The sequence below is a fragment of the Quercus lobata genome, chromosome 10 (assembly GCF_001633185.2).
Source record: "Quercus lobata isolate SW786 chromosome 10, ValleyOak3.0 Primary Assembly, whole genome shotgun sequence".
Taxonomy (NCBI): Eukaryota; Viridiplantae; Streptophyta; class Magnoliopsida; order Fagales; family Fagaceae; genus Quercus; species Quercus lobata.
Genome location: NC_044913.1, coordinates 83294 through 106809, shown reverse-complemented (window position 1 = coordinate 106809; position 23516 = coordinate 83294). Strand labels below are relative to the sequence as shown.

Sequence of the window (23516 nt, the reverse complement as noted above, 5' to 3'; positions counted from 1 at the left end):
TGTCATTGACATTGCACTTTTGCTATGCCGAAGCATACATATGTCATTTCATGATTGGCGGGCAATAGTGGTGAGATGGTTATTTATACCTTTTTTGTAGGATTTTCTAATCCTTCCCTTCAAAAAGAGTGATACGAGTGTTAAGTACAAGAGATAACTTAATCTTACTCATCACAAATAAGAGCCATAAAGCTCACTAGCTTAGTTGTTCATAAAGATGCTCATCTAAGCTACAGGAGATACAAAGTTTAGAAAACTTTGTTCCAATGGCCATCCAAGGTACACAAGTACCAATGTATACAAACACACACTGTTTTTGTATTTTTCTGATTTTTCAATTTTTTTTTAACATGAAAAACAAAACAAAGAAAAACTAAAAATTAACCAAACAAAAACATGTTAAACAAAGCAAAGCATAAAAACTAGATTGACTCAAAACTTGAAAGCAAAACACACAAGTAATGCACACACAAAAACAAGAAGAAAGAAAGAGAAAAGTGATAAAATCACTTTGAGTCCTTTTTCTTCCACACCTTGGAAGAACCTTTCCTTTGATTAAACTCTTGAACCGGCAGTGAGGGGGAAGAATTGAAACCAGTCAAGTTCGAAAGGAACATGAGGGTTTTGAGAAGATTTCCAAGGGGAGAAAGAGAGGATTGATGCTGATTCTGGTTCCTAGATGCTATCATGCCGTTGCTTTGTTGAGTGGCTATCCACTTATAGCAATTTGATCGAGTATGATTGGCAACTCCATAATGATGACAGAGATGCTGCTTCTTTTGTTTTGGCTTTTAAGAGTTAGCCTTCTTAGCCCTAGGGCTTATAGTTTCCTTATCTTACTTAAGGGGTGCTCCTAAGATAGATTTGCCTTTGTCTAAGTTCTCACTAGCTAAATCAGTTTTAACATCATTGTTCTCAATTTCAACATTATTGCTAGGAGGAACAAAAACAGTAGTACTAGTTGAAGCAATATTAAAGGAAGAGAAACCATATCCTAAACCTATTCGATCAGAAATAGATTTTTGAAGACTGAGCATTTTATCAAGTTTTGCACTTGAAGTCCTCTCTAATTGAACTCTAACTTGAAACAGGTTTGCTTCAAGCTTCTTAGTCTTCTCAGCCAAGAAATTGTTCTTGAACCTTAGTGCTCCAATAGTCTGATTAGCCTCATCAAACTTTATGGAAAGCTCTTCACGATCAAGTTCAACATCACTGAGCTTCTTGGTGGTTAGCCTATAAATTTTTTCATGTTTTTCAGAAATCTTGTATAATTTCTCATAGGTTGTATAGATATCATCTTGATCATCCATCTTTCCAAACTTGGACTCCACCAATTCCTCTTCTTCAACCACATCTTCAACAATCCCATTAGTAGGATTGATAGTGGCAGTGAAGGCATTCAAGATTCCATCATCCTTATTGTCGGAATCATCCTCAGGCTCGGTGTCGCTTAAAGTAGCAGCAAGTGCCTTGCACTTCCCAATGCTCTTGAGATATGTAGGACACTCCTGTTTCATGTGACCGAATCCTTGACACCTAAAGCACTTAGGTCCTATAGGAACAGTGTACTGACCGCCATCCTTTACATCCTTCTTCCCTTTATCTTGGCTCTTGAATTGAGAAGAACTGGATTGTCTATGGTCCTTGTCGAAGCCCTTTCCATTAGCATTCTTCATAAACTTTTTGAACTATCTAGTGATGTAAGACTTCATCTTAGAATCTTCATCATTTGAAGAATCATCTATCTCACTGCTCTTGGCCTTTAAAGCCATGCTCTTGCCTTTACCTGTCTTGCCAATCCTAGTCAACCCTAGCTTGTAGGTCTGCAGATTACCAACTAGCTCAGTCAAAGGAATTTTGTCAATATCCTTTGATTCTTCTATCATCATGATCTTGGCATGGAATCTCTCGGGCAGAAATCTGAATACCTTTCTCATAATCTTAGGTTCAGGAATGGTTTCCCCAAGATTGAATGCTGAGTTCACTATGTCTTTGAGCTTGGTATAGAATTCATCAAACGACTCATCCTCCACCATCTTAATCTCTTCAAAGCTTGTAGTGAGCCTCTGTAGCTTCGAATCCTTGACAACCTTGGTTCCCTTATAGGTTGTCTGGAGAATGGTCCAAGCCTCCTTGGCAGTTTCAGTTGAGGATATCTTCTTAAACTCCTAATTGGTGACCACACTAAATAAAGCATTCAATGCCCTATTGTTGAAGTTTGCCACCTTGATCTTGGCATCATCCCAATCAGCTGGCGCTTCCTTCGGCTTGGTCCAGCCTATCTCAAAAGCTTGCCACACTTTCTCATCTAAGGATTGCAAGAAAGCTCTCATGTGTACTTTCTAATATGTATAGTTAGTGCCATCAAATAAAGGAGGTATGATTAAAGACTGTCTTCTATCCATGAAAAACAGGGGTCAATAGATCAACACAACAAAGATTAACCCTAATTAGAGTGTGCCTGCTCTGATACCACTTGATAGGCCAAAAACAAATTGACCCCTTGTGATAAATTAACCAATTAATTTAGCTATGTAAATTAATTAAGTTAATTAAAATGCAAACGCGTGGTAGCACAAACAAATCACCAATAAACTAAGTATACAGCGGAAAATAAATTTGACACGATGATTTGTTTACGAATGGGGAAAACCTAACGGCAAAAACCTCACCGGGTGATTTTCAGGTCACCACTCCCAAAATTCCACTATTATCACAAAAAGTGGTTACAAGTAAATGAATCCCAGTACCTTATACCAACTTACAGTTGAAACCTTAATCCAATACCTAATTGGACTTGTTCTGTAGTGACAATTTTTCCTTTCAATGCACAGCTACCAAGTACATGACTAACCAATTGCGCAGTTTCCAGTATGTGACTTCAATCACCAACTAGAGAAGGTTGTTGGCTGCAAAGTTCCTTAGTTCATCCCAACAATGAAGATCAAGAAGATGCTTGGTCACAAAACCCTACGGTGCACAAACACAACAACTTCTTCAAGAACGATGAACTAAGGTAAATTCTGTCTCCGATCACAATTTGCTTGAACAAACTTTGCTTAATACTTGTGCAACTTGTGAACACTTTGACGGCCCTTAAAATAATCATTTTATATGTCTAAGGTTAGGAGAAAAGAAGGCCCAAAGACATATTCACGGATTCCAAGAAAACATATCAGAATTTTTGTTTCTTTCTTAAACCTCGACAGATAGGAGGCGTCGAGCAGCTGTCGAGCACATGGGCTGAAATAGCTTTCCTAAGCTCGATAGATGCAACGGTCGAGCCAGCAGTTGAGTTTTAATGAATTTGCACAATTCAGCCTGTTTCTTGAACAGACTTGAATGACTTCAATACTTGAACTTGAAACCTTATTTCTTGAAGTATTAAAAAAACCTAGATCTACACAATTACAAGTAAAGTGCGTTTTATCAAAAGATTAGCCAATTATATAAAATAGTGACATATGTTCCTAACAAGTGAATCACATATGTCTTAACATTAGGTTTCCTTGTTGTAGAAGGAAAGACTATTCTTGGTGAGGAAGAAAGTCTATTCCTGTTAAAGCGGTAATGTATTCCTAGTCTAAGAGAGAATAGCAAAAGAGTCTTATAAATAAACTATGCTACAAAGAATTTGATATCTTTGGCCCAAGGGTCCTCCCTATGGGGAGAGGGAAAACAGAGTGTGAAACCAAGAGAGAGAAAGGGGATTTTTGCTTGGGAGGAACACAGGAGGAAGCAGATAGCAAGGTACTACCGCCATTGAGAAGACACAAAGAGAGTATGTGCAAGAGCAAAGAAAGAGAAAGCCATACATGAAAGAAAAATAAGAGATAGCAGACAAGAGGGAGCAGCTTAGAGAAAAAGAAGACAGCCAAGAGAGAGTTATGCATGGAGAAAAAAATAAAAAGGAGAAAGCAAAGTGTTGCCACCTTTGAAAGAGATAATTAGTGTGTGTGTGTGTGAAGGCAAAGAAAAATAAAAGAGATTTTCTTTAGCCGAGAGACATACACAAGAATTATTATAATTGATTTTATCATAATGAAATTATTCGGAGTTTGTCCCATGGTTTTTCCCTTCAAAGATAAAGGGTTGTCAAAAACCGAGCAAAACTGGGAATTGGGGCCAAAATCAATTTTTTGACCTTACATATTTTTAAAACAATGATCGGACTTCAGATGCATGAGAATTTTTATTTGGAAGGTGGGCCAAGCAAATGTTGAAATTCATTGAAATCTTTTTATATTAAAAAATAGCACATTCCTATATATATAAAAAAATTAGCATATATATATATAATTTTTTTTTTAATAGATACAATAGAATTTCAATAAACTGAATTGTAATTGGTTAATAATATCTCAATAGAAATCAAATTTGACTTTTTTTTGGGGGGGGGGGGGGGTAAGGAACCAAACTTGACTAAATTTCAAAGTTGAATGTTTAATCACTACCTTAGTCCAGGAAAGTATACAAATTGTGATACTTTTACAAAAAGTTGTGCTTGCTCTTTTTGAAGTTCAAATATTCTTCTTCCTTCTTTATAGCTACGTCCAAATGCTGTTCTTGAAATCACTTCGCTTGACATGTTTTCAAGATAAGGCCATACGTCTAACTCACAGGATCCATTTTTAGAGGTCAACCTCTCCCACTGGCTAATCATATCAATGCAACTTTGATAAAATGCAGGTAACATAAGCTGTAGCTATCACAATGTAAATTGTTTAAACTATAATAAATAGAAACAAGATTATTTGGCTTTATATTGTTCAACAAATCTCCATACGGAACTTTCTGCACAAATTTTTTCACAGCTGTTGCAAATGACAAGTTACTAATGATATATAGCCCATATGACAATCAATAACCATTTTTTTAAGAGAAAAATTGCTAACAATTTACCACTTCAATAACAGTAAAAAAATGTTATGTCTATATTATTACTCTATATTGTTTTTGATAGAATCCAAACTACGCTTATAATACACATGCGGTTTGTAATATATGTCAAATTGCCAACAAAGAATTACCCTTTCATTTATATAATGAATTCAAAGTAGTTACATGCTTTATGACTATTTCTTTTTTCTTTTTTAATTTGATTGCTATAGATGTTTTTAAGTTAATTTTTTTATAGAGATAGAATTAAAAATTTGTAGCATCTACCCTATGATAATTATTCTTTACTTTTAAAACAAGATACTATGAAAAAAAAATTTGGGTGTAGGTAGGAGTCAAACTTTTCCCATTTGAGCAAACGAGAATCTAAGTTTAAATTTAATTGATATTATTCATATTTAAAAGTTTGAATGGGCATATAGTCTTTTTTTTTTTTTTATATAAAAAAGAAGAAGATGAAAATGGACATATAATATTATTTGCTATACTAGCATTACTGATGTTTGAATGTACTTAGAATCTTATTTGCACACAATATTTTCGGTAAATCATATTTTAAGCAATAGATCAAAGGTAGTATTTTCTATAATGACTTTGAATGAATTAATCAAAGGTAGTATCTAGCAATAATCATATTCTTTGTGGTGCCTAGTGTATGTAGTTTGAACCCTACTTCGCCCATTAACTACCCATCTCAAAAAATATTGTCACTTTTAAGTTATGAGTACTGCTACAATCACAAATTATTTCACAACATTTTTACAAATTTTTTATGTGGCAAATTCTTACTGGTTCTCGACTAGGTCCATTACTAACGTCATCTTTTCACTTACAAATAATTACTCACCATATCATTAGATTGTAAAAAAGTTTGTAAAATAGTTTGTGTCTATAGCATTATTGATAACGAAAATGCAAACAATTCCCTATTGTGATTATTGTACTGTGCCTATAGGTTTTTTGATCACAAACATGTGCTAGACGGACATTTGAAACTTAGCTATGGAGTTTAGTATAGAAGTGTTTTTGTGTTAAACTTGGTGATTTGTACAATATCACTTTAAAGATAAATCATGTTGCTCCAAACTAAGGTACAACATTTTTTACTCAAGTGATAACAATAATCTAATCTGGACACAACTATTGACTCCACATGGATTTAAAAAGATAAGAAATGCAATATATAACCTTCAACTTCTCTAAATGGAAAGCAGGGTTGATAATCTTTCTGTGTTTAGCCCATTTCTCACCCTCGTAGTTTATTACTCCCATTGCAAGCAATCTAGTAAGTGGATTTGTTTTGGGCTTCTGAAAGTCACCTATCTTGGTGAAAACATCTTTGATTTGTTCAGGGCTCATAATGTTAATACGGGGTCTTGGGCCAAGCCATGTAAAAGAATTCTTGCCTGCATTTGTTCACAAAGGTTAGAAGAAAATCCAATATTTTAAAAAAAATATAATGTCTATATCATTTTCACAACAAATCTCAAGTGAGAGTTTCTTATTAATTAACTATTACTAATTGGCAAAAAATAATTTTAGCTGTGTGTTTAAACTAGAAGTAGTAACACTAGCTTTACCTAAGAAAATTTTGGCTCCATTGCTACCAATTTAGATTCTTGTTTATAGTTTAATCAATCGGTCTAGTTTTTCTGGTTCAGATTTAAGATTTTGGGCATAAACTAATTCATAGTTGGAAGCTTTTAAACAGAAGTTACAGGACTTAAAACAACCATACATACTTTATTGCTATGGAAATGAGTGAGATATAATTTGTGTTTGCTGCAACAAAATCTTTAGGTAATTAAGTTTATTGTAGATGACAGTTTTTAGACCCCTTAAACAATTGATTAAACCTAGGTAATTAGCCAAGTTATTACTTAGTCCAATTAAACAAGTCTAGGTTATCACAATAATAAAGATCAAATCATGCAAAGCACCGGAAAATAAATAACACACGTTATGATCACCCAGGAAACCAAACCGGTAAAACCCTGGGGAGGATTTGACCTAGCTATCCTCAAGGTAAACTTGAATCCACTATCATAAAGAATCGAAATTCATACAAAAGGACTTACAAGCACCCCCGCTCGACTTCCTAATGCTACCAACCAGTAGAACTTACTGACATGACTACTTGCAAGCTCCGAATCCACGGACTCCTTCTTTCTTGGATTTCCACCAGCTACAAGCACCCCCGCTTGTGTATTCTTTAAGCTTTAATGGCAGCAACTGTTTTGATCATCAAGGTGTAGAGAATATCTCCTCCTTGAAAACCCTAAGTTTGTGTAAAGGAAAGCTCCTCTAGATCTCACAAGAGATTTACACAAACCGCAATATGAGCAACACTAAAACGTGACTAGGGTTTGCCTTTTATACTTAAGACAAATAAGAAACCCCAAAAAACGTTTTAAAACAATTAGGGTTGAGTTGGAAAATTCTGCAGAAAAGCAATCTGCCTGACGTTCGATCGGTCGAGCCTAAGCTTTGATCGATCGAGCCAGGCCGAAAGCCACAGTGCTTTCTGCTTTACACTCGATTCCAACTTTACATTAACATACAACTTTGAGCTAGCTTTAAACACTTCTAAACACATTGTTTTGATCATGGTTTGCCAACAATACAAATTAGAGTTCTAAATACATAAAGTCCTACACTTTAGAACCTAACAGTAGACATACATACCATAATGCTTCACTGTGTGATGTTCAAAGGGGAGAACACGTGGCACAATATCATCAGAGAGTTCTATGGGTTTAGAACAAGCTTGCTTTAACATCATAGAGCTATCCTTCGTGTCCCCGAAGAAAAGTCTATAGGTTGCCTACAAGACCTTGCTTTCTCAAGCACCTCTCTAAATATTTTGGGCTTAACCACACTCAATTCAGAATCATGGATGACAACGTTGTCATTATAACAAAAAGAACGGAGGTGGCAACTTTGTCCAGAGAAATTTCCATTATTATTTTTTCTTTGTAGAGAGAGAGCTAGAGGTAGAAGAAAGTGAAGAAGAGATAAGAATGGACGTTATATATATTAAGTCTTTGAATGGAGGTTTAACCACAATTACCAAAATTGTTGAAATATTTCGTCCAAACTTTTATATATATATGTGTGTGTGTCAGTGATTTAGTCTAACTCCAACTCGTTCCAATCTTTCTTTCATTCTCATCAGCTTCCACTTTGGAAAGGTAGAGTTTCCAAACTCAACAGTTTGGATTAATATACGTGCGATGCATAAGTTTGGTAATTGTGGTTAAACCTCCATTGAAAGAATTTTAGTGTTCCAGTAGCTGGAAAGCTAGCAGCAGTCTCAACTAGAGCAGTTAGAACTTTTAGCCAACCATGCGTCCCAACGAATACCAACAAGTGGAGTTAACGCCATATCTCATCCTTTCCTTAGTAGGGTTTATCCCTAAACAAAATACTGATGAAATCCCCTTTACTAGGTTGGGCGAGTCTCATGATTCTCGATTTCGAAATATCTTAATTAAGAGATGAGAGAACACCGACTGAACTTCTAGAGCTCTTTTTCGAATAAGAAAGCTTGTCTGTCTCTAATGCAAATGAGAAAAATAAGCTAATTTTAGCTTCTTTTTTTAAAGGACAAAGTTTAGCTACAAAATTGGTTGTAGCTTAAGGCTACAAACTCACTCAATAAAATAAATATTACAACATATTTTGAAAATCTAACCGTTGAATTGCATGTTCTTTACACCCTTAATACACATATTAAATTTTCTGTCAATCGGATATCATTTACTACATGATCTATAAGTTTATATTTTGTTCATAATTTTAAATTACAAAAACTTGCAATTTAAAAAATTTATTGATGACATAGCTATTGATCTTTAATTTTCTTGAAATTTTGCAAGCATGAAGAATATAAGAAGAAGATGTAATCCAATGGTGGATTTGTCAAAATTCAAATCCAATAAAAAGATATTAAGTAAGTTTGTAGCCTAAGGCTACAACTAATTTTGTAGCTAAACTTTGTCCTTTTTTAAACTAATTATTGTTTTTTGGCTTTTAAAAAAATTAATTAAAAAAAATAAGTTAAATGCTAACATAGCATTATTTAAATGCCTAATGAATTTTTTTGCTAATGTGGATATGACATGGGCGTGTGGCTAATGACACGTAGGATCAATTATTTATTTTTTAATTGCAAAGCCTGCCAACAAAGCACTTTGTTTGCTACATATGCCTTTTTTGTTAGTGGGTTTATAGTAGGGACCAAAATAGAATTGATTTTTAGTTTTTAGGGACTAGAATAGTAGTAAAATCAAAATAGAGACCAAAATGAGAATCGGCCCAAAATGTAGGAACCAAAAGTGTATTTTCGCCTTTATTTTATTGAGTAAGGTTGTAGCCTTGGGCTACAACCAATTTTGTAGGTAAACTTTGTCCACTAATCATTGATAATTTATATGGTTATCTCCTTTATTTAGGGTCATAATCACTATTACAATAAATAAAATATTCTTTTTATTTTCAATTGTTGAGATTTAATTTTTTTTTTTTTTTACATAGTAATTGTGCATAAATACATCCAACTAATTTGTACTTATTAAAGAATCACATTTTACAAAGTCAGCGTCATTTTCCAATTGGTCAATTCTTTCAAACTAGATTTAATTATTTGGTGAATAGTTTAAATCAAAATTTTGCTTGCACTACCTATAATACTCATGCGTTCAAGGAAATTTTTTGAAGATGACATAATACATAGGTAACCCCACCCCTTCTCTCTCTCTAAGAAAAAGAATTCCCTTTTTCTTATTTGACATTCAAAATTTTAGCAGAATTTGATTTCTTTAGTTGCCCCCTCCACCTAATTCCAAAGGAATTTACTATATGAATAGAAATGTTATTAAAAACTTGCTCCTACAATGTGAAAGAATAGTAAAACTCTGATCTTTTACTTTCAGAACATGCTTACACAATGGAAGTAAGTGAAAAGTGCGACGTTTATAGTTTTGGAATAGTCACATTAGAAGTAATTATGGGAAGGCATCTGGGTGATTTGATCTCATCATTTCTATCAACCTCATTTGCATCATCTTCCTATGATGTGCTATTAGAAGATGTATTGGATCAACGGCTTGCGTTGCCTACAGGGCAAGCTAAGAAGAAGGTGGTTTTAGTGGTAAAGATAGCATTGGCATGCTTGCACACCAATCCACATTCTCATCCGACCATGCAGCAAGTTTATCATAAGCTATCAACTTGGAAATCCCCACTCACAAAGCCTTTGGGCATGATCACATTAAGTGAGCTTGTTGGTCTTGAAAATTTGATTTAAGCTTCACTAGTGTTTATATATTCTTAAGTACACCATCTTTTTTGTATGCATTCGATCCTCATGTATAGTTTTAAATACTTATAAAGCTAAAACTTAAAAAACCACAATTTTGCATGATTGTTCATTTCCTATACAGTTGTCGGCATTGAGCTTGAATCTCTACTCTACTATGATGCCTAGCGCCAATCTATGGCCGCTTCAATGTTCATCTAGTACTGCAAGAACACCATCTTCAACCTGTCCAAGCCTCCATCTCTAGACCTATCCAAGCCTAACTAAGCACTTCAAGCTTAAAGGAAGCTAAGTTCTTTCTTGCTTTCTTCTACTTTATGTTTTCGGTCAAAAGCTCTTAAAGTGTAGGAAACCAAACTGGTTAAGGTCAATCAAAACATTGTCTTCTATAAGGTTGAATTTTATCAACCATCTTATTGGCTTTATTTCGTGCCAAATTTGCTTGTATTTTAGCAATTAGTAATCCTGTATTTAGGTGGGAATCATGTAAAGGTAGTGAGTGAGAGAGTGTGAAGAAATGCTCAAGATTGTGTAAGGATGCAGAGACTCGCTGCTAGGACTCGCGACTGACTTGCGACTGGCAAGCCGCCAAAGCTAGCACATGTGTGAAGCATGAAAGGGAGTTGAAGAGTCATGTCAGCTGCTACACTATAGGACAAAAGTCCCAGGCTGGCCAGGCCGTTAGCTCGCGACTTGAACTCGCAACTTAGTTCAGTCGCGAGGCCAAGTCGCCAGACCACCCTGTTTGGGAAAAACTGACTCTTCGCATTCCTTTCTTACCCCACTATATATAGACCCTTATACCCAAGAAATATAGAGAGCTTCCAAAAAGAATTTTGAGTGAGAAACCCTAGAGAAAAATAAGATTGATTCATCCACAATCTTCACATAGAGACTCTTCAAATTCCTCTACTCTCTTCCTATCCATTGTTACATCCTTGAGAGGTACATTACCAAAACCTTTTCTCACCATTACCATATCTGTGAGAAGGCCATTTGGTGCTTTAGGAAGCAGTTAAGAAGAGACCAATTTCATATTAGTTGATGCTATGGTCAAGTAGCGAAATCCGGTAAGCTAAAGAAGAAATAGGTTCGGCGTAACCTCGTTGGAGTAGGAGCTTGGAGGGCTTAGGTACACTGGGTAGATTAGGCTTGGAGGGTCTTCTGCTATTCATGTATCCCAACTACATTCTTTAATGGATTATTTACCGATTGAAGGGTGGCGGAGAGGTTTTACGCTGAGGTCTTTGGTTTCCTCTTCGATAACACATCGTGTGTTGTCCTTGTGTTTGCATCTCTCTTCCCTTAATCTTTGCCATTTAATTTCTGTTGTGGATGTGATTTTATTTGGTTTAGATTGTTTATCAATTCTATATTAAGCTTATGTTCATATTCCGCACATTAATTGTTTGATATTAAGCTTGAATTGGTAATTTGTAAATTGGGAGTCTAAACGTTCATAGTGTTTTATACACTAATTGAACTTTCATCTTCAAACTTACCATGGTGTGTTCATTGAGCTCCTTATATTTTATTTATATTTCTTATTGATTTTTTTTTTTGAGATTATTTCCATGTCAAATGTCGAGAAGTTAGAGGGTGAGAAGGGAAAAAAAATGGATGCTTACTTTTTGCTAATTATATCAACATGATTACATGAGGTCACCCCAATTTTGTGAAAAGATTCATACTGGATTGTACTATATATTCTCCTAGATTTGTCTCGTGTGTTAAAAAAAAAAAAGGTTAAGATTTTAGAAATTGCTCTTTTCACTATTTTGAAGGTCTTCCACATTGGCACTACACATTTGTATATGGTTATCAAGTTTTAGAGAATTAGTTCTTCTTAAGAGACCCCATTTGCTATTGCCACAGGTATCGTCACTCTTGCCTTGAATAGAAGCAAGCATTTTTTTTTTTTTGACACTATTTTTGGATGCATTTGGCGCCTATTGGCATATTTGGAAGTAGCTTGAGATGATTTGCACTTTGGTCTTTTGGTTGGGCTTCGTTTTGATTTGGAACCTTAAGTAATCAAGGCTTGAGAGAAGTCTCTAGAAGGTAGGGAGGATTTTGATAAAATTTGGTGATCTACAAAATCTCTTCATTGTGGATAATTTTTGAAAAGCTTGGTGCAATTTGTAATTCTTCATTTTTGGATTAAGGAGAAATTCTTTCTTTGACTTCTTTGGAAGATTGCTTGGTGGAACTTTAGTTATGGTGAAGATTATTAGATTTTTCCTTATATTCATATTTTGAATTGATTTGGGTTGCAATTTGAGATAATCCATAGAGACTTTGATGGAGGTGTAGGAGAATTTTAGAAATTCTTTCTTTGACTTGTTTGAAAGATTGCTTGGTGGAATTTTAATTATGGTGAAGATTATTAGATTTTTCCTTATATTCATATTTTGAATTGATTTGGGTTGCAATTTGAGATAATCCATAGAGACTTTGATGGAGGTGTAGGAGAATTTTAGAAATTCTTTCTTTGACTTGTTTGAAAGATTGCTTGGTGGAATTTTAATTATGGTGAAGATTATTAGATTTTTCCTTATATTCATATTTTGAATTGATTTGGGTTGCAATTTGAGATAATCCATAGAGACTTTGATGGAGGTGTAGGAGAATTTTTTTAGGTGGTTTGATTAAATTCAAGCTACAATGGAGATGTGTCACTTTTGTTTCATTCATGCTTTAATTGCAAATCTTTTGGTGCATAACAACATATTCTCCTTTGATGACTTTGGTTTCTTCTATTGATCGAAAACTAAGTCTTACCATGTATTCTTTTTTACCTTCCTTATAAAATTACTAAATTTTAAAATGGAAAAAAAGTGAACTTGTGACATATCATAATTGGTGGACAAAAAAAAAAAAATGATGGAAAATTAGTAGAAAAAAAAATGGTACAGATATGATTTGTATTCTCTCTTAGTCAAATATATATATATATATATATATATATATGTTGCTCTCTTATTTGATTTGTGTGGCGAGTCTAACAAGTTGGGTGATGCAAAAAGGTGTGGCAAAAGGTCATAGTGAGAGACTACTTTAATGAGTGTTGTGCAAGAATTCCAGAGAAGGGAAATCTTCTACTTATTTTAGGTTTAGCCTCAAAATTTGTATTCAATCCCAAACATTTTATGGAGGTAGTAAACTTTGTCTTTGAGAGAGAATAATTTTGGTTGTATTGGGGTTTGAGTTTTGTGAGAATGTCTCTACATCATTTTGTATTCTCCAAATTTGTTAGTGAAATTTCTTGTTGTTGCCACCTGTGGACGTAGGCTAAATCGAACCACGTAAATTCTTGGTGTTCTCTTTTCTTTGTTTATACTTTATATTTTTTTGGTTAAAATCTTTTTATTTTTTTTATGGAAGGGTCCATCTATCTATTAATTAATACATTTAAGTATTATTATAGCATTTAACTGAACAATTAAAACTTGTAGTATGGAAAGAAAGAAAAAAAATTAAAAAAAGCACATAAGATTGATTTAGCACAAGGTTGTACATCAAAATTAAATGGGCAATCCATTTGTTCCAGATGCCTAATATATTTGATATATTAGTTAATACCAATACTAATAACTTTGAGGGTCAACAAAATAACCAATGCATTCTATGAGTCAGTCAGAGTGTTAATTTTTTTTTTTGGGCTAAAATGTAAATTGCATTTGAGTCAATTCTCCATAAACAAGAATTCCATCAAGCCATCACCGGATCCTCAAGTTCAATCAGACATATATATGAATCTTCATGATGCTCAGAAAGCAACTAAAAGAGCATTTAGCGGTCCGCTACATTTGTATCAAAATTAAAGGGGAAAATAACTTGCAAGTTATAAAATACATACCTCGATCTCCACAAAGTATAATTTTGTTTTCCAGGAATGGTTTATATGCTCAATATGTAACAAACTTCTCTAATAAAGAGACATCCATCATCCCACTTTAAATCTAAATAAACCCTCATTATATTCCTTCCAGTAAAACCATAACACATATTTTTGTTTCCAAATAACCAATGAACAAAGAATAAATACAACCAAAAAAATCAGAAACCAAAAATAAAATAGAAAACAAAAAGAGTAAATGCAGAAAAAAAAAATTAAAACCCCTTAAAAATTTTGAAAAAAATAGTTTAAGAGTAATTAAAACTTTCCAGAGGTGTGTATCAAAAAAAAAAAAAAAAAAAAAAAAACTTTCCAGAGGTGATCTTAGAAGTAGATTATGTTGTGAGAAAATAAGTCAAAAAAAAAAAATGAGAAGTACGAGAAAGTAGGTTAAGAAAATATGAATGTCAAAAAAAATTCAAGAAATTGCAAGATGATAGCTTTAGAAAATAACTGCGAAAAATAATATTAGGGGAAGGTGTGTGTCAAGAGTGAACAAAAAAGAATTCAAAAAATGAGAAAAAATTTAGGCTGTAATTTTGGTTTAGATCTATATATGGTGGGAAAGATGGTTGTCTTTACTAAAGACGCTTCTTCCTTTCTGGGAGCCTTTAAATTGGTTCTAATTTGGGTTTATGCCTGACTTGATTACCCTTTTTATAATGTGAGTTACCATCCCCTGGTTGATATTGTTTAAAACTTGTTAATTCTATCTTGTCTTGTTAATGCTTTATATATGATTGCAAGCGTGTCTTATAAGAGATGTAGGAGTCATAGGATGTACCTCGAAGGTGATAGTCCCCATCAAGCAGTTATGATTGTGCATGAGTTAAAGTGATTTTCTCATATCTCAAATCGTCATAACATGTAGACACTTATGCAATCTTGCGAGGTTTTTCACACACAACACGCAATATTCTTTGCTACTTTTGATACATGTGCAAGTACAGTGTAATTTGGCCATTACAAGGAATACATGTGTTAATGTATACTAACTAAACTGTCTTGACTTGTTTTTAAAATATAAAATTAGTTAGACTTGTTTAGCGTGCATGTGTGTTTGGATCTAACAAGTTTTAGAATTAATAACTTTTAAACCCAAGTTGTTAATTAGATTTATTTTGAATAAATCTTGTTAAAACAAACAAACATCAATATCATGTCAATATCATGCACAACGAAAAATTAAATAAGAGAAGATATGATAACCTAGGAAAATCAATGAAACAAACTAGTTTCACAGTAAAAAATTTGGAGGGAAACCTTCTAGAAAAGCAATCCACTATAGTAAAGAGAAGTTTCAGATCTAGTACAAAACTTTTGTCCCTAGACTCTATAATCCTCATTGATGAACTTACAGCAGAAACCTTCTATTGCTTCAAAACCTCTGAGCTCTTTAATATACGTGTTAGGACATATGTGTTTCACATGTTAAGAACATATATCATGATTTTATGTAATTAGCTTATCCTTTGACAAAATGCACTTTACTTGTAATTGGGTAGATTTAGGATGTGTTTAAATACTTCAAGAAAACTTGTTTTGAGATCAAGTGTTGAAGCCTTCAAGTCTGTCCAAGAAAACAAGCTGAAAGTGCAAAATTACTAAAGCTCAACAGCTAGCTCGATAGCTAGCATGTGTCGAGGTTTAGGGAAGCTATTCAGCCCGTGTACTCGACACCTGCTCGATAGCTACTCGACACCTCCTATCTTTCGAGGTTTAAGAATTTCAGAATTTTGATATGATTTTCTTGGGATCCGTGAATGTGTCTTTGAGCTTTCTTTTCTCCTAACCCTAGACATATAAAAGGATTGTTTTAAGGGCCATTAAATAGTTCACAAGTTGCACAAGCATTGAGCAAAATCTATTTAAGCAAATTATGACCAAAGACGAAGTTCTTACCCTAGTTCATCTCTTTCTCTTGAAGAAGTTACTGTGTATGTTCACCATAGGGTTTTGTGACCAAGCATCTTCTTGATCTTCATCGTGTGGATGAACTGAAGAACTTTGCAGCCAACAACCTTCTTAGTTGGTGATTGAAGTCGTGTACTAGGATTCGTGCAATTGGTTAATCACATACTTGGGAGCCGTGCATCGAAAGGGGAACTGTCACTATAGAACAAGTCCAATTGGATATTGGGGTAAGGGTTCAACTGTAGGTTGGTAAGGTACTTGGGATTCCTTTACTTGTAACCGTTTGTTGTAATAATAGTGGAGTTTCGGAAGTGGTGACCTGAGAATCACCCGGTGGGGTTTTTGCCGTTAGGTTTTCCCCATTCGTAAACAAATCACCGTGTCTTTTATTTTCTGCTGCATATTTAGTTGTTTGGTGATTTGTTTGTGCTACCATGTGCTTTGCATGGTAAATTGATCAATTAATAACTTGGCTAATTAATTAATTAATTTCAATCACAAGGGGTCAATCCGTTTTTGGCCTATCAATATGAACGCCACCCTTTTTTAATGGATCCTAATATGTGACTAACACACCAACTTGAGGATGATTGTTGGCTGCAAAGTTCTTCACTTCATCAATAATGAAGATCAAGAAGTACTTGGTTACAAAACCCTAAGGTGTAAAGACGCAGTAGATTCTTTCAGAGACAATAAGGCACTCGGTCACTTTTTGCATGTGTTCCCCTTGTATTCTCATGTGTGACGGCCTTTAAAATAAGCCTTATATATGTCTAGGGTTGTGAGAAAAGAAACCCTACACATATACGTTAGCATGGGCCGAAAATCAGATCTGGAAATTTGAATTTCGTAATTTTTGATAGATACAGCTGTCGAGCTATCTGTCGAGACCTCGATAGATACATCTGTCAAGATATCTGTTGGGAATTTGTACAGTTTTAATGAACTTCCCGTCTTTACTTGTTTCTTGGACAGATTTGCATGGCTTCAATACTAGATATGTGCAAGAGTAAAGAAAGAGGAAGTTGCACAAGAAAGAAAAAGAAGAGAGAGCAGCCAAGAGGGAGCCGCTTAAAGAAAAAGAAGACAGCTAAGAGAGAGCTGTGCGTGGAGAAAAAAATAAAAAGGAGAGAGCAAAGTGTCGCCACCTTTGAAAGAGATAATTAGTGTGTGTGTGTGAAAGCCAAGAAAAATAAGAGATATTTTCTTTAGCTATGAGACATACACAAGAATTATTTTAATTAATTTGATAATAGTGAAATTATTTAGAGCTTGTCCTATGATTTTTTCTTTTAAAGAGAAAGGGTTTTCCATGTAAATTTTGTGTTATTGTGTGTGATTGTTATTTTGGATTACTAATATTTGTGATAATATTATTCGGGACCCAACAAGTGGTATCAGAGTTAAGGTTAGAGTAGAAGCGATGGTCGGAGAAGAAGGTAAGACTTTAGGAATTGAAAAGTTTGATGGAACATATTTTGGATATTGGAGGATGCAGATTGAAGATTATCTCTATGGGAAGAAGTTGCATCTGCCTCTTTTGGGGAAGAAACCTGATACTATGACGGATGAAGAATGGAACCTTCTTGATAAACAGGCATTGGGAACTATTCGATTAATTCTATTAAGATTAGTTGCGCACAATGCTGTGAAAGAAAAGACCAACAATAGTATTAGAGCTTGGTTGATTTAGTGGATGACTCTTTATGTGAATTAAGATGGAAGAAAAGGGATTGCTTTGATTAAGGTGGACCTATTCTAAGACGAAAAGAGGACTACTTGATTAAGGTAGGAGCTATCCTAAAAGGAAAGAAGATAGTTGAGGACAACTGATGGAATTTGAGTGAAGGTGGAGATTGTTGGGAAATTTCCTAAAATTCCAATTGTGACTTGGAATGTGCATGAGCAAAGAAAGAGAAAGCCATAAAAGAAAGAAAAAGAAGAGAGAGCAGCCAAGAGGGAGCAGCTTAGAGAAAAAGAAGATAGCCAAGAGAGAGTTGTGCATGGAGAAGAAAATAAAAATGAGAGAGCAAAGTGTTGTCGCATTTGAAAGAGATAATTAGTGTGTGTGAGAGAGAAAAGATTTTTCTTTAGCCGAGAGACATACACAAGAATTAGTGTAATTGATTTTATCATAGTGAAATTATTCGGAGTTTGTCCTATGGTTTTTCCCTTCAAAGATAAAGGGTTTTCCACGTAAATTTTGTGTTCTTGTGTGTAATTGTTATTTTGGATTGCTTATATTTGTAATAATATTATTTGGGACCCAACAGGTGTTTCAACTTGCATTCGCGCCTTGAATGAATTTCAAGCAAGACAAAGTAGTTTTCAGGCAAAATGAAGAGAAGTTGTCGAAAGTGCTTGACATCTATGAAAAAAGGCTCAAGGAGGCTCAGTTCTTGGCTAGCGATGAATTTTATTTGGTAGATCTTTCACACTTATCCAACATTCAGTACTTGGTCAATGACACTAATAAGGGCAATTCATTCACTTCGAGAGAAAATGCGGGGAGATGGTGGGACGAGATATTGAGCCGAGACTCGTGGAAGAAAGTGGTTGATTTGCAGAAGGGTGCTTAGAAAATTTGGTTGGCATTTCTTAAATAAATTGCTTCATTTAAGAGAATTCATTTTCTTCCCCTTTTTTCCTTAGTTTTTTGGCTGAGTCCAAAGAGATAAATGGCATTTTTATCTCCCTATGTGTAATGTGTGCACGTGAAATGAGGTTGTTGGGCCTAACCTCACTTGGGCTCACAACTTATTTGTAATGTGGGTTTAGGATTTTCTTGAGTTGTTCTTGAAACAGAGACTCAATGAAGCTGCTTTTCTCTCTCTCTTCCTGAATCACTCTTTTTCTCTACTCTCTGTTTTCTTAAGAACCTTTCAACAACCATTTCCTTTCCCAACTTCTTATATTTATAGCTCTTGATTAGTGGAGAGATCATGATTACTGCCATAGTTAGTGAAATTGGAGGTCCAATATCATCAGTTGTAAGAGGATGGTTAGGTAGGAGTGGAATGTGGTGAAAGTGGCCTTGGAACTTGGTTCCAACTCCAGCAAGCATACCAGACAATGGTGTTTCCTGGGCCCTGCTAGGCATTCTATGGATGGTGTGTTTGGACATTATTCTTTCTTTAGTGTTCGGGAATGATTTTCCAAGCAAGGATTAGGTGGCAAAACTTGGGCCCGTAGTTTGTGTGGGTTCAGACTGGGGTTTTGGGTAAAAAGAGATTGGGGCCATGGGCCACGTTGCTGGGCCATAATTCAAGGCCTAAATGGATCTAGGTACCTTGGTACCGTACATTAGCCTCCCCTTGATTTATGCCTGGCTACCGGGAAGAATTAAGGAATCCAAAAGGCATTTACGTTTGAGTAGGTTAATAGGTGGAAGCATGGGCGGTCTCAAAAATCCATTAATGAGCTCTCAAAGGGCGTGCTGTTCTGGGTCGTTTGGTTTAGCCGTCATCATTGCCTGATGGTTTGTGAATCGAGGTGGGGCGTGTGTCAGTTGGCATAGGCGTCTGTAAAGTTTCTTCGCTAACTGAGCCCCATTATGGTTGATTGGATGCTGCCCTTTCCCTTTCGGCCTCTATAAATAGCCCATCACAAATCATTTTTTCACTTTTTCACTCTCCACTCTTTGAATTTTCTCTCTGCTGAGCATTCATTTATGCACTTATTCATCAGTCTAGAGCCCCCTTCTTCCTTAGAGCCCAAAGTAAGTTTTCTACCTCTCCCTTTTATTTCAGCTTTCTTCGAGTTTCTTCCTTCAATCCTAGACTTTAAGATGGGTTATGCTTTCCTTTTGAACACTGTAGCATCTTTAGCCACATTTAGGCAAAAGTTTGACATTCTTGATGACGTGGAAGTGGCGTATTGCCACGAGAGTGAAATTGCTCTCCACAGAGGGGAACATATTGCTTTCTTTCCCTTAATGGCAATTCTAGAGGGTGGGTTTAGGTTTCCCATGGACCTCTCTTACTCAATACACTTAGGTATTATGGGCTTTGCCTAGACCAACTTCCCCCTAATTTTTACCGGGTAGTTAGTTGTGTCAGTAGGTTGAACCATACATTCGGTTTGCAATTAAACCACCATGATATAGACTACATGTATAGTTTTTGTGGGAATAAAATTACAAACTACTACTTAAAGGTTAGAGATACACGGGTATGGCTGATATCATGCCTGTTTGATTCTAATAGGAATTCAGTTGGGGAGTTCGTCTGGGTGCACGGCAATTGGTTTGTCGGAGAAATCCCCTGCCCCTTCTCACGAGGTGAAGTGGGTTCGTATTGATTTCTAACTTAACTGTCTTTCCATTTATTGTTGTTTTATTTATCTGAATATTGACGCCATACTTCATCTTATTATACATACATATATATTTATTTATTTTTTGTATACGGCAAAGTGTTTATCCTCGACATCAGGGTAGTCCACGTTAGGGACCTAAACTTTGTACTTCGGTCCGAGATATTTGTTCATTGGGATGGGCAACTTTGAGCGTCCCATCTGATTCTTGGAGTCGAACTTGTCTACTCTATCTGGCAGCCCTTCAAGCAAGCGCTTTTGGTAGACAGCCCCTACTTATTATACATTGATGTTCGGCACACAAACTTTCTTCTGCTGAGATTTACAATGGAAGAAGCTCGGGAGTTGGGTAGGCGATATACTTGTTCAGATGAGCTCGCGCCGTTGCAGGATGAGTCAGCAGAATGCGTGTCCCGACGTCTCCGAGAACTTGCTCACGCACCTGTTAAGGAAGAAGCTCCCATCCAAGAGGAACTCGCACAACCTGAAAAACCCGTTGAACCCAAGGCTCCCATATTGTCGTTGGTATTACTAACCTTTCTGATACTGAATCTGATCCTAGTGGAGATATGGTGACCCAGAAGACCATGACCATAGACCGTTTTGTGCCCGGTGCAAGGCAGGTCGCGCAACAGCAATCACCTTAGGGCCAAGGTTAAACGCCTCCCTCCTCACCTCCTCCCTAAACCAGACGAACCTGAAAGAGGTAACGCGTTGCCGAACATACTTCTACCGTTCCGGGAGATGCAGTGACCCAGACTCCCTCCGGCCATCCGGTGGTATTGTCATTCAAGAGCCGCAGATCCAGGTCGAGGTGAGTGTGGCATCCTTTTCCCAAGAAAGACAAGTGTGGTAGCCTAAGTTTCAGTTGGACTGCAAGCCACTCCTTGTGAGTGCTTATGTATAGGTTTGGTATAAAGGTGAAGGGGGTCGTGTTGCCCAAAGTTTGGTGCACGGCCTTCTTCTACCTAAGGACGTGCACGCTTTTGAGGAGGGGACGGAGGAATCTATGGGAAGAAGGCTGTAGGGGCACATTATTGCGGTAATCCTTCATTTACTGATTCCTTACTAACCCTTACACGTATTAATTATTTTTCATTTACCTTTTCCTTCATTGCCGTATTGATTCTTGTTATTTCATTAGGCTGCTCAACTGGCCCACATCCTTGATGGGCGTGTAAAGGAACTTTCCAAGGATGTTGACCGGGACAAGGTTGCTAGGGAAACGGCTGTTAAAATAGCAAAGGAGAAAATAAAGGCTGCTGATACTGCCGAGAAGAAAGCTGCTGCCACAGAGAAGGAAAGGGCACTGGCGAAGAAAAGGTCCGCGGAACTCTTGGAGAAGCAAAATGAGGCGGATCTAAAATTAGTCGAGGCAGTAAGTCTGAATACTGCTTAAGTCGAGGAACTCATCGACTTGAGAGTGGCTTTGGAGGCTTGCGAAGAAAAATGGTACAACGAAAGATTCGCAGATGCCGAGAATTTCGTGGAGCCGATTGTGAATCAGGCTTGGAGGTTGGGTTTTGAGGCCGATTGGTTTGCTGCTTTGCAAGCCATGGGGGTCCCTGAAGATTCTCCTCTGAGGGATCTCGGCTAGATACCATTCCCGAGCACTACTCTAGCCGCGCAGAACCCCCCGGTGCCTACTGACGAAGAAGAGATGGCAAGCATGAGGGAAGTGGTGGAGCAAATAGACGCTCATGTGGAGTTGGATGATATGGAAGCCACCAGTATCCCCCATGCTGGTGATCAGCCTAGCAGGGACCTCCTTCTTCTTGCAGCTGACCAGCAGCAGATCGAGACAGCCGCCCAAATAGAACCTGCAGACCCAAGGACTTAACTGCCAAACTGGACCCTCACTGCTTATATTTATTTTTCTAATCTTTTGATATTTTATCCTATTTAGTTAATTTACCTACGTCACTGAGTTGTCGTGACTAAACAATTGCTTTCTTTTCTGGGTATAACTCATATGCGGTCATCGGGTTTAGTGACGAAACATTGGTTTCATTTTTCTGTTGATTTTGATGGAATAATGATTTATTTGCCAAATATTTTCTTTGGTCATACTCATGAATGCTTAGCTACCACTTTTTTTTCCCCCGTGCATGTATGGTTGGGGATGGTTTGTAGGGTAGAATAGGTTAAGCCCCCAAATATTGGAAATCTCACTCAACACATATTTGCTTTCTCAGGAAGATGTATGGTAGGCTTCCACCTTCCCAGGAAGTATTTTTCTGTCCTTAGGATATTTTTTAGTAAAAGGATATCACCCACTCGGTGATAGTGATCGAATCGGGAATCATGCTTCTATTCTTAGGATTTTATTTTTTTATTTATTTTTATTTTTTTTTAGTACAAGATTTCCACTTGCTCGATGATAAAAATCAAACCATGGATCAGGCTTCTGTCCTTAGAATATCATTAATAGAAGGATTCCACCTACTCGGTGATAGTGATCGAATCGGGAATTAGGTTTCTGTCCTTAGTATATTTTTTGGTGTAAGGTTTCCACCTGCTCGGTGATAAAAATCGAACTGTGGATCTGGTTTTTGTCCTTAGAATATTTTTAATAGAAGGATTCCACCTGCTTGGTGATAAAAATCGAACCGTGGATCAGAATTCTGTCCTTAGAATATCTTTAATAGAAGGAATCCACTTGCTCGGTGATAGTCATCAAAACAGGAATCAGGTTTCTGTCCTTAGTATATTTTTTGGTATAAGGTTTCCACCTGCTTGATGATAATAATCAAACCAGGAATTAGGCTTCTGTCCTTAGGATGTTTTTTTTAATTATTTTTTAGCTTCCCCTATACACATTATCTGGCAATACTAAATAAGTAATAATAAAATTGAATACAACTGCAACGAGAAACTTCATCATCATATTAACCAATGTGATGTACATATTTGGCTTTACACTTCCACACACTGATAGTTAGTGATAAAACTTCTTAAGATTGTGGACATTCCATGGCCAGGGAAGTGGCCTCTCATTAAGGTCTTCTAAATAGTACGCTCCTGTGCCCACAATGGCAGTAACTCTATACGGTCCTTCCCAAGTTTGGGCTAACTTCCCGGCATTTGTTTCTCGCATATTCCCCATGGCTTTCCTCAGTACCAAGTCTCCAGTACTGAATTCCCTAGCCTTTACATCTCGGTTGTATCGTT

General features: G+C 36.2%; 1 protein-coding gene across 1 annotated transcript; it reads right to left on the bottom strand.

Annotated features, from left to right (window-relative positions):
* Positions 1-1688: 1688 nt before the first annotated feature.
* LOC115963426 (cytochrome P450 CYP72A219-like) lies at positions 1689-7861 on the bottom strand. The gene is made up of 4 exons (XM_031082422.1): positions 7585-7861; positions 6088-6305; positions 4455-4699; positions 1689-1920 (listed from the first exon to the last, which is right to left on the bottom strand). The coding sequence occupies exons 1-4, from the start codon at positions 7679-7681 to the stop codon at positions 1689-1691; spliced, it is 792 nt and encodes a 263-aa protein (XP_030938282.1). The 5' UTR covers positions 7682-7861.
* Positions 7862-23516: the final 15655 nt, after the last annotated feature.